This window comes from Fistularia commersonii, chromosome 1 (assembly GCF_037954325.1).
Source record: "Fistularia commersonii isolate RoL2024-O1a breed Wild chromosome 1, RoL_Fcom_v1.0, whole genome shotgun sequence".
Classification (NCBI taxonomy): domain Eukaryota; kingdom Metazoa; phylum Chordata; class Actinopteri; order Syngnathiformes; family Fistulariidae; genus Fistularia; species Fistularia commersonii.
In genome coordinates, this window is record NC_141284.1 from 27,318,358 (window position 1) to 27,330,050 (window position 11,693).

An 11,693-nucleotide genomic window follows, 5' to 3' on the forward strand; every position below is an offset into this window, starting at 1 on the left:
TTCTCTGAATTCTGAGTTTAACCTGAGTTTATTTAAACAAATACATGTTTGTCAAGCAGGTTAAGAGAGAGAAGAATGTTCAACTCATTGAGGAAATTCAATTTTTAGCTGAAATGAAAAAGATCTAAATTAACAATATAAAGAGTTTATTCCAGAGTGTATTCACACACACAAATTTGCAATTTATAATCAATGCAGTCCAACTTAACACTAAATCAACATTTCTATAAACAGCGTAAAGATAAAATACATTACAGCTCACAACGTTTCAGGCTTCGTCTCAATATACGTTGCATATCGCAAAAACTACAAATGTACATCTCAATTTACATTAAAAAAAAAACAGGATTGCTGAGTTTAATATGAAAATTACCTCACCCAAAGCTGAAATTTCATTTGGAAAACAACCCCCCCGACACATCTCAAATATCCAGGACAAAGAAGAACAAAAAGGCATCCAATTGAAATAAAAAAGTGTAATATCAAATATCAATATGTAGGTGTCTCCACAGTACCTTTTGCATGCGCCTCGTGTTTTCTTAATACTCAAGGAATGATGCAAATGATGTTGCTGTGCCATATTACACCAAGTATGTATCAGCAGAAAAATTCAAATTACATCTTTAAAAAAAAAAAAAGCGATAGAAATTCTTATGCAAGACTTTTTGTGTGGATTTTGTCGTTTGCGCATTTGGAAAACAGGTTGTGTGTTTTGTCCCAGTTCCAAGTATGTAAATAATTATATTCAGACCCGTTTTCAGCCAAATATGGGAAAAAGTGTCAGTCCTCAAATTCGATACAGCGTCGTGGGGAGGCTGAGGAACCAAAGGTCCATCCTGGAATAACGATTTACCGCGGCTCCCCATCAAATGACATCTTGGTCTTGAAAAAATATCCTTGTGATCGAACTACACGCAGCTGAATGTCTTCGTAGAGCAAACATCTGAGATCCTGATATGAAGAAGAAGAAGCGAAAATGTTGGTCTTTTTTTCTTGCGTCTCAGAGACGCAGAGAGACTGTAGCTTTGGCACGGTTTTTGGATGGCGTGCACCTTCGGCGGGCGCATCTGGTCACGCAGAAAGGGCAGAGAGTCCGAGTAACCTGAATTAGAGTCTCCTGTTACATTCAATAAAATTACCGTGACCTTGAATTCGCCTCGGGCTCAGCTGGACCGCGGCGGCAGCTTTAGGATTGGCAGTTTAAAGTGCACGTGACGAACAGCTATCCAAGAGCAGACCCGGCGAGCGAGGCCTTGATCTACATGGCTTCTAGTCCAGACACAACCCTGCATAAAAAGTTAAAAAAGAAAATAAATAGTGGCGCGATCGAAGACAAACTCGCTGACTTGTGAAAGAAAACAAATATGGCACATTTATAATGTAAACAACAGCCCCTCGGAGAACGGCGGATGTTCTGCACATCCTTAACACTCGCAGGAAAGACAACGGGGAGCTGCTTTCGTCCACAGAATCAGCAAGAGTGACGGACGCCGGTGTTTCGGTGCAGGGTCGGAAGACGCCGGACCCGGGTGACGACTCATTCGCCTTGCGGCAGAGGGATGGCTCCGCCCCCTGGGCTGCCATTCATGGCGTGAGGCTGAATCACTATGGGGACATCCTCGCCTGCAGAAGGTCACAAGAGGTCCAGGGTCAAAACCACAGATTGTTTGATCATTTTAAGCAGAAGAGAAAATAAAGACTGTCCAGACTTTTTTTTTTTTTTTTTTAAGCGAGAGCATCTCGTGATAACATCGTTGTTCTCCTGCACAAGGAGAGGTGTGTACAGAAATAAAATAAAGTTTGTGAAAACCCAAATTCCTCTGTTTTTTTTATTGAAAACCATAATTTTTTCATGAACTATATAGTTTATCCTGCAATCAGGCTCGCAGGAATGCTGGAGTCTAGTCTTGGTTGAGAAGCAGCCATCTCGGAACGTTGCATAGCAGCTAAAACAGATCGATAAGTTATTTCAAAATGAACAAGAATTCAGAATTCATATAAACCAGGGGTGGGCAAACTTTTTGGCTCAGGGGCTGCATTGACTTAAAATTTAACAGACCGGCCGGGTCAGCAAAAGATACGATACATATAATAAAAAATACAACGCACTTGTTAACAGTACATATCAGACTAGTCTGACATTTGTTTTGAAAATAAAACCAGCTTGGTTTTGAAGGCTCTGACGTTTGCTTACATTTCATGCACAAACCAGTTATTCTCTTGTAGCTTCACGTCCAGCTCATTCATGTGTGTCACATAAGTGTCATGTATGTCCACGGTAAAGGCTAAAATCACAAAGCCAATCTGTGTCATTCAGCTCAGGAAAATTCTCAAGTAGCTCCAAAAATGAAATAATCTCCATTTTGAGCTCCCACATTAATTGATCCAAACATTCAATCATTCAAATCAAGTATGAATTCTGTACCGATCTTTGGTTGGGCCGGATTAAAACGACCAACGGGCCGGATGTGGCCCGCGGGCCGTAGTTTGCCCGTCCCTGATACAAACGCTAGTTGAAAAACAGCAACGTGGACATTGTATTAAGGAGCTTTCCCCCAAAATTTAAGAAAAAACAGAAACACACACACACTGCTGGCCCTGCATGAGACACACCATTATGGCTGTTGTGGGTTTTAGTCATGTGACTTTCCATTCCGTGTTCATCTGTATCAACATTGCAAAAACTGTGATTTTACGATTGCAAAATTTGTAAATTCCTGCTTCGCGGGCCAATCCTGATGCATTACATAATGCTACTATCACGTCATGGATCTCAGCGTATCACAGGATGGCCTTAATCATCAGAATCTCTCACGTAACCATGCAAGCACTGATTCACGCTGGCCAAGAATCCGCCACCTTCATCCAAACTGCTTCAAACTAGTTCAGCAATTTCCAAAGCTTCCTGGCCGACACAGAGAGACGCTAATAGAAATATTTTATCAGATGACATCAATCCTCATGTGCCTCTGGGTGGCGTCTCGGAATTTTGTTGATCAGAAAATTCCGAGGCGCAGTTTTGCAGTGGCAAAAAAAAAAAACAATGAAAAATAGATGTTGAGTGAGATATCTTCTCCAATTAATTCTGCAAATTTTTTAAGAGTGTAAAACAAAACCTCATTTAGATTAAGGCTGAACAAGTCACGCGTTCTGTCTCTCGGGAGCGGTCTAGAAAAGGTTTATAAAAATGGATTTGTTTTACAAACATTTTCATTTACTGGGAAGTCCGAGTGCTGCAGGGGGTGTCAGATTGTCGTGGTGAATAAAACCTTCCTTTTTAAGCCGTATTACCAGGAAACAACCGTGCCAGATGAAGACAAGTGTGTGCAGATATGCAGCACTAGAAAAACTGAGCATTACAGGCTGGACAGCAGCAGAATGAAGCCAAATCTAGATCAAAACAAGGTAATGAAGCAACCGTCTATCTGCACAGACCAGCCAGTGCATGTACATATACTGGTAAATTTGGAATTTGGGGTTGTGACTTTCATTTCTTAAAAAAAAGAAAAGAAAAGGGGGATAAATCACTTTAGCGTCCACACCCAGGAGGCCTAATCTTTCCCATCAGAATATTCATTTGATCCTAAATAGTTAGCCAGCTGTAAAAAAAAAAAAAAAAACAAGCAAACAAAAACAAATAAATCAATACTATATAGTCAAACTATCATAGCAGTGATGTGTTAGCTTCAATTTTCTTTTCTAAATGGAAATGTTTTTGCAAAAGTGGAATAAAACATGCGGCTTGAGGAGAAATTACGAGTGGGTCCTGTGGCTTTGCCCAACAGTTCTATCTTCTGAACACCATAATATTCATTTCTCCCCCGTCCCTGCATTGCAGAGGGTCACTCCAAACAACATCGGGGTGATCCTTGTATTGGAAATGAATGTTCTGTCTGAATTATTCAAAGAAAGACCAGGATTCCGATGAGGAGTTCAAGCAAGCGAGGGAAACGCCAATGACAGTAGAAATGAGCAGTGCAGATTTTATGCGTGAGTGACAGAGACGTTGCACAAGGCAATTATGATATTAGTATTTTAGACGGTTAAATAGTGTGAATAATAAAACGCAATTAATGCAGTAAATGACTGAGTTAAACGGGAGAGGAAAAGTAGCTGCAAGCTTTACGTTTATGACACCCACTGGCAAACAGTAATCATTCAATATAACATATACACCCCATATTATCAGCGTGTTTTGGCATTTTTTGAAAAAAATACATTGATGCAAGCTACCAAAACAGACTAGTTTTCAGTAACCGAGCGTGCCATTGAGCTCTGTTAGTCAAGCGAGCAGCTCAGGACGAGGGTCAACGTTACCTGACGTGGCGTCACCGTTACTAGAGGCGTCAGGGGCGCCGCTCGAGCTCGGCTGAATGTTTATGACAGTGTCTCCTGCTGTGAGATAGAACGCAACACTGAGCACACCGTCGCCGCTTCGCACCGCGGGGAGATCGACTTGTATAGGAGGATGAATTTAAAGTGCGCCCCTCTGTGGGGGAGGCTTCAACTCCGCTTGGCGACAGTCACTTTACGGTTCACGGCATCAGTTTTGCTCAAATGAGTGCATGTTTGACTCCAGATGTACTTCGAGTTCTGCAACAGTCTATTTGATTTAGTTTGAAACTTATTTCTTCTCAGAAGTAGAGAGGATAAAGACCCTCACTAGTTCCGCGACATTACAATGTTCAAAAAACTGTATATATGTTTGTTTTCTTTTTCTTTTTTTTTTTGGAAATTGTAATTTTTAATGTTTTGCACTGAATACCACTGTTCTCTGGATTTTGGCAGAAGTGTTTTATATTTTTGGAAGAAAAAAAAGTTTGAGAATAAGAATGGATATTTGAGAACGGAATGAAAAGTTACAGTACAATAATCAATAAAAATAAATTAAACACTAGCTGAAATTGACATGATATGAATCTTCAATTTGTCTGAATGGTAAAGACGGTAAATTTGCTCCTGCTCATGTGAAGTGTGAAAAGTTGCTGAAGTGCAACATTGACACAACAAAATGGATAAATAAGCCCATTAAGTTGGGACTAAACATAAGAAATGGTTGACAACAGAACTTGGCTTTTTTGATACAAGCCTGATTAAGTCCAGAAGAACAAGTCTCTCACCTTGGTCCTGCTCCCTTATTTCTGCCTCCAGGTCCTCAGGGTCCATGTAGGCCATGTTCTCGTCGTCTTCTGGCGACTTGCACTTGCCGCAGCAGAAGCAGCAGCAGCAGAAGCAGCAGCAGCAGGTGAAGATCCCACAGCAAACCAACAGAGCCTGGATACAAACAGCAGCAAAACCAAAAGACGACATTCACGAAAGGTCTCCTCTCAGCAGCCTGACTCTCACACGTCCTACTTGCCAAAAACGTCAATCTATTTATTTGTTTATTTTTTCACTGAATAGCGGCAGGTTGAGCATACTCTAACACGGTTGATGAAATTCTAGTTATCAGGTGAAATAATTGATACTCTGCTACATTTTTCTTTCTTGAGCTGTAGCTTTGCAGCACTCAGATGAAAGTGATTACATTTTTCATGTGACAGACGATAGTTTTAATGTCTGGGACATGCAAGCATTGTCTACTTTGGCAAAAAAAAAAAAAAACCTCTCACCTTGAACCAACATTTGGACATAAGGAAGTAGTATTTGACTCTGTCGTCCCCAAACTGCTCGGCCACATAGAGACCCATAGATCCATACTCATCATAGATGTTGCGCTTGTTCTCATCGGTGAGGATAGAGTTTGCATTGTTGATTTCCTTGAATTTCTCTGCAGCCTCTGGGTTATCGGGATTTTTATCAGGGTGATGCCTCAAGGCCAACTTTCTGCACACACACACACACACACAAAAAAAACACAACGTGTCAGTGAAAAAAAGCATAAAACTCATTATACATCATTGTAATTCCCTTCTAATGTCTCCATTGGAATGGACAAAAGATGTTGGCAATTTATAACAAAACGGTTTGGGGACAAACAGGGCAAATTAATAGCAATCACAAGTATTACTATTATTATTATTATTATTTGAATCAAAAAGCAAACAGAAAGTTAAAGGATAACCCCCCAAAATCTGTTAAAATTAAAGATTGTAGAGACAACAGCCAGGGGTGAATCCAAACAAATCAAAACAAAATAGGAGAATAATTGATAAATAAACTTGATAAACAAAATCAACTGAAATGTTTAGCATCTCAAACTAAAAATAGCTATTCCTAATATCCTTTCCCCCCCCTTTGATTTGTGAAAAATCTTTTACATACACAACTGAACCACTGATTTGACCTTCAAATTCAAATCTTTGTACTTTTTAAGGCCTTAAAACATTTTATAGCCTTGACTTTGACACTTTATGGTTTTATTTGTATTTCTTATTCTCCCTCCTTCCTACTATTATGTTATGTTTTACTTGAAACTCTGGCACAACAATTTCCTTCGGGATAAATAAAGTTGTTCCTATTCTTATTCAAATTTGATTTTCATTTTTGAAATTCAATGATCTGATTCAAAGCTTCTAATTCCTATGATTTTATTTTTGAGCAGATTCTTAAGTTAAGAAATTCAGGACTTTTTTTCCTGTTGCGACAGGTATGCTTCCCTAAAAAACAGAGAACTTCCACTGCAAAAAAAAAAAAAAGTTAATATAAAAAGCTGACATTCGAGGAAAAAAGGCCCGTCACTCTGCGTCAAGATCATGTAGAATAATTCAATAAACACAACAGTGTCAGTCAACACAGTTGCAGTGTGATCTCGCCATTTTTATTGTTAACAGTTGAAACTGTCTCTTTATGACGCCGGCCAGTGTCAGAACACAAGCCAGGTCTCATACCTGAGCTGACAACGATAAATATCTAAAGGGCTGTTCCTTCCTCGTGTCCTGTGCTGAAGGCTCAGCACAAACATTACATCACAACGGCCAACACACCTGTAAGCCTTCTTGATCTCCTCTGGAGAAGCTCCTTTCTCCAGGCCCAGCACCTTGTACAGGCTGTCCCCTGCTGTGGACATCTTTCGTTGCGTTTTGTTTGAGTCTTCCATTTCGAAGGGTTCGGCTGCTGACACAGAGAGGCGGTTAAAGCAAGTGCTTTTATTTAAGATTTACTTTAAATGATAATACTTTCCGCCTGGAGATACGATGACTTGTTTTTTTTCCCCCGGTATATTATTATGATATATATTATATATCAAATCTTTGTACTTTTTTAAGACCTGAAAACACTTGATAGCTTTAACGCTTTATATTTTATTGTATTTCTTATTCTCCCTCCTTCCTACTATTATCTATTATTGTTATGTTTTGCTTGAAACTCTAGCACAACAATTTCCTTCGGGATAAATAAAGTTGTTCTTATCTTATCTTATATTATCTTATTTGTTTTCTTTGAGAACCAACACAACAAATACACTCGGGAGTGACCTTTATTTAAAAAAAAATAAAATAAAATAAAAATAATTATCTTTGTTTTAGGCATTTTTTTGTTGAAAAAAAAACAAAAAAAACCTGTCAAGTGGCATTTCCCTTACGTCAAGTGACACTGACCACATTTGCTTTTACTTCAAAAACTTAAAAAATAACCCTGGTAAACGTTGTCCAATTTTACAATAAATAAACACAGAATAAGTTTATTTACACATATTTATATGAATTAATATATTAAAATGAATTGGTGACCGAAGAACATTCATGTGATTCATCCACTTCCGGCATTTTTTTTAAATTGCTAACAGACTTAGCTAACTTTGGTAAAGTAGCATGAAGTACAAGAAGACTCTTACACACTGGATAAACGAATGTGGCAGTCTTTCTCTTGTTTTCCGGTGAAGTCTGCGGTCTTTCCGTCGGGTCTGTCCCATGAATTAAAGCTAGAACACGGTTAAAACGGCGAAAGTTCTCCTTCCATGAGCCGCGGAGAGCGGAGCCGCGTCTTTAGCCGCACCGAAGGAGGAAGTCAGAGGGCGGAAGTTGACGTCACAGGCAGGTGGAATTTTCATCCAGATTGTGCAAGTTTATTTTATTTATCCACAAGAATAATAATAATATTTTTTGTTTTTATTGTTATAATAATCATTATTATTATTATTATTATTATTATATTAACAATAATAGTAATTGTAATAATAATAATAATAATAATTATTATTATTTTTATCACTGTTGTTGTTGTTGTTGTTGTTGTTGTTGTTGTTGTTGTTGAGAACAGCTAAAATGAAGTCTTCCTCATCCACCACCTCTCGGCTTCGGTTAGGATCATAACCGAAAACATTGTAAAAAAAAAAAGGAAGTTTTGAAAAATACAAAGAAATCAAACCAAAAAAAAAAAAAAGTATTGCATGGGTAAACATGAATTTGAAAGACATTGCTTGACTTTAAATATACAACAAAGACGCATTTTCACAAAAGCAGAAGTTCTATATGAAAAGAAATTGAGTAACAATTGAAATTTTACATATATATATTTTTTGTTTCAATAAAGACTGTCTCAGTCTCGTGAAACTATTTTCTAATTGAGACAAACCACAGCCTAATTTAGGTAGAGGTTTGTTCCTGTTCCCTGATTGTGTGTTTGATACATATTTTTGATAGTTGGTTTTAAAAAAAAAGTTTCTTGGTACAGATTGAAAATATGGAATAAAATTAATGGACAACTAGTGGTCTGAGATGGAAATGCATCCAAAGATGTCAGTCCTTTTCATTTGAAACGAATAAGTTTCACGAAAAAGCTGAACAGTTTGAAGTATATTGATATAAAAAGGATGAAATGATAAGGCATTTGTATAATTCATGCTCAGACTTTAGGTGCAAGTCTACATGGATGCAATTAGAAAGCACAATTTTTGGGTGGATGATTAAAAAATAACTTTAGAGTGCACACGACATAACAATTAACAAATATGTTTATGTTATGCCAAAATATGCGAGGAATAAAAAGGTAATAAACAAACAAAAAAAAAAAATCTCAGAAAATCAGACAGGTCCCAAGCGTGAGCGTGTTTTACTCCTCTATTTCCCACACCATGGGAAATAAGCAAAATAAATAGATCGTACATTTTAAAGATTTTGGTGTGACACAATACGTTTACAAAAAATACACCAGCATGAATACCGGATCTGAACTGAGACACATCTGGGAGCGTCAGCGCCTTCGATCCCCGAGTCTCACCTCCAGGCTGCGGCTGCGGAGAAGGTTGCCGAGCAGGTGTCGTCTCTTGGACGACAGTTTTTCCGGCAGGTCTCCGTCCACCCTGCCTCACCATGTAAATAATTCTACATGGTGAGGCAGCTTCCTTTGATAGCCTTTTCCCTGGCTGTGCTGTTTCCACACATGTATTTTCATATTCAAGCATTTAACCAATCAAATGTCAGCCATTTTTTGTTGCCAGGCAGGGTCAAATTCAAAGAAATCTGTCCAGAGGCCTTCAGAATCAGATTCATGGGCCTTGGACTTTGAGCAAAAAATAAGTGTTGATGAAATGATTGCTTCAACCGATCAGATTTTGAGCTGCGACACCAAGGCCTTCTAGAAGGCTACGGTAACGTCAGCGTGTCACACGAATGTACTAGCCAGAGCTAGCAGGATGCATCTGTAGCGAGCTACAGGAACACGAACATAGTTCTGTCGATACAACAGCTAATTTGTCAACCCATGATGGCTGAATGAAGAGAAGAAATTGATGTGGTTGCAGGATTTTGTCAAATCCATTTTCAAGACGGACTTTTCAAGAAAAGCTGGGCATCGTTAAGAAAGGTCGGGCATTTCCGAAGCCAGCAGGCCTGTGACAGCAAGGAAAAGGATTTGTCCGTCACTTTCAGTGCATCATAAGATGGTTTTTATACCCATAAAACAGTTATTGAGGTGTGATTTGATAAATAGAACCGTACTGAAGCCCTGGGTGTGAAATGCACGTCCCGCTACTGCAATATATAGTATCTGAAATTCAATATTTCTAACTCTAAAAAGGTTTCAGCAAGTTTGCAGCACATGAAGTGGTAATATGAATACCACTTCATTAAGGTTGCAATACGATTTCCTAGAAACAACTGATTTTTGTGCCACATGTCACCTTCTGTAAATTCAAGGACTCCCCGTGCAAAGCTTTCCTCTTTGCAGTTGAACCCTGCTGCTGCAGCCAGCTTCAACGCCAACGACACTTTCTCCGAATAAACAAACCAGACGGCGGCTGTTCCAACTCCACCGGCTCCAGCGTGAACCAGCACGACCTCGCCCTCCTTCACCTGAACTGGAGGATAGGTGAAGAAACACACACACACACACACACACACACACATACATGAAAACTGACACCAAGATTAGAACAAAATAAAAGGGGGTTGTAACATGTGGTGCAGAAAGAAAGTTATCTAATTGATAAAAAATTCATCTTTTTTTTTACCAAATAAAGGTAACAGTACACAATGTCGGATCAAACATCAAGGATTTAAATTTCAGTCGGAAATTCAGCCATCAAAGTGTCGGACTTAGTTAAAAACATAATTTTAATGTAATTGAATATCGGTCTCAGCAACATCAGAATGAGATAGTTCAAAAAAATGCAACCAGATATGAACATGTAAAATGTGTTTAATATCAATATACGCGTCAACATAGGGTTGATTAAAAAAAAAAGATCTATAATTATAATATATTTAGCGGGTCATCAGATGTAATATGGAGCCAGGATCATCAGGTTCATCAGAGGGTAACATGATGGCTTTTGTACAGTTTATAACTGATGGTAAATAAAATAAAACATCCATCCAGTCATCCATCTTCCGCTGCTGCCGCGATCTCGTTCTTTCGGTCACTACTGAACTACTGAACAAAACCCCGAGATACTTGAACGTCTTCACTTGGGGCAGGAGCTCTTCCCTGATAATTAAAAGAAGATAAGAAAAAGATAACAAAAACAAACAAACAAAAATACTTCACCTTGATAAAAATACTTAAATAAATACCTACTTGATAAAAATACAATATACTTCACCTTCATGCTGTCCGCCCACCTGATCGCAGGTCAGCTCCGGAGGAAAATACTTGTATATTTGACAAATATTTATGAAAACAGGACAACCTTGTGTCTTCCAGAAGAAGCTGCTGATGCACATGTCGTCCTAATGAAGACATCCCAGCGTTTGAGTTTGGTTTTGCCTGTTTCACGATCCGGATGGTGAAACCGTCGCAGGACGGGCCTGGACTCTGTGAGGAAACACAACCTATATATTGAATATTATAGATTATATATTCAATATTGAGGAAAGGAACCCCAAGTGCTGCTGAATGCCTGCTTTCTGTGTACAGGACTGTCTCAGAAAATCATAATATTGTGATAAAGTTCTTCATCTTCTATAATGCAATTACAAAAACAAAAATGTCATACATTCTGGATTTATTACAAATTAACTGAAATATTGCAAGCCTTTTATTATTTTGATACTGCTGATTAGGGCTTACATCTTAAGAAAACTCAATATCCTATCTCAAAATATTAGAATATCATGAAAAAGTAGTTTTGTTTTTTACTTGCATTACAGAAGATAAAGAACTTTATCACAATATTCTAATTTTCTGAAACAGTCCTGTATATCTGACCAGCTGATAGCTGGAATTCTGTTCGGGCACCAGTTTTAAAGGGGCTGATGGTCGACAATTGGATGTTTTTTTTTTTTCAAAGGGTGTTTAATTTGGGGAGAAAA

The 11,693-nt window shown here is 38.4% G+C and overlaps 1 protein-coding gene across 5 annotated transcripts; it reads right to left on the minus strand.

Annotated features, from left to right (window-relative positions):
* Positions 1 to 133: 133 nt before the first annotated feature.
* On the minus strand, positions 134 to 7,937 carry dnajc5gb (DnaJ (Hsp40) homolog, subfamily C, member 5 gamma b). Of its 5 annotated transcripts, none has more exons than XM_086157886.1 (6): positions 7,782 to 7,937; positions 6,927 to 7,053; positions 5,613 to 5,826; positions 5,121 to 5,274; positions 4,318 to 4,392; positions 134 to 1,623 (listed from the first exon to the last, which is right to left on the minus strand). In XM_086157886.1, the coding sequence occupies exons 2-6, from the start codon at positions 7,037 to 7,039 to the stop codon at positions 1,538 to 1,540; spliced, it is 642 nt and encodes a 213-aa protein (XP_086014012.1). In that variant the 5' UTR covers positions 7,040 to 7,053; positions 7,782 to 7,937; the 3' UTR covers positions 134 to 1,537. The 5 variants fall into 5 exon arrangements, with proteins under 5 accessions (XP_086014012.1, XP_086013994.1, XP_086014001.1 ...); XM_086157868.1 differs by having other exon boundaries at positions 4,318 to 4,395; XM_086157875.1 differs by having other exon boundaries at positions 7,778 to 7,937.
* Between the last annotated feature and the right edge of the window lie 3,756 nt (positions 7,938 to 11,693).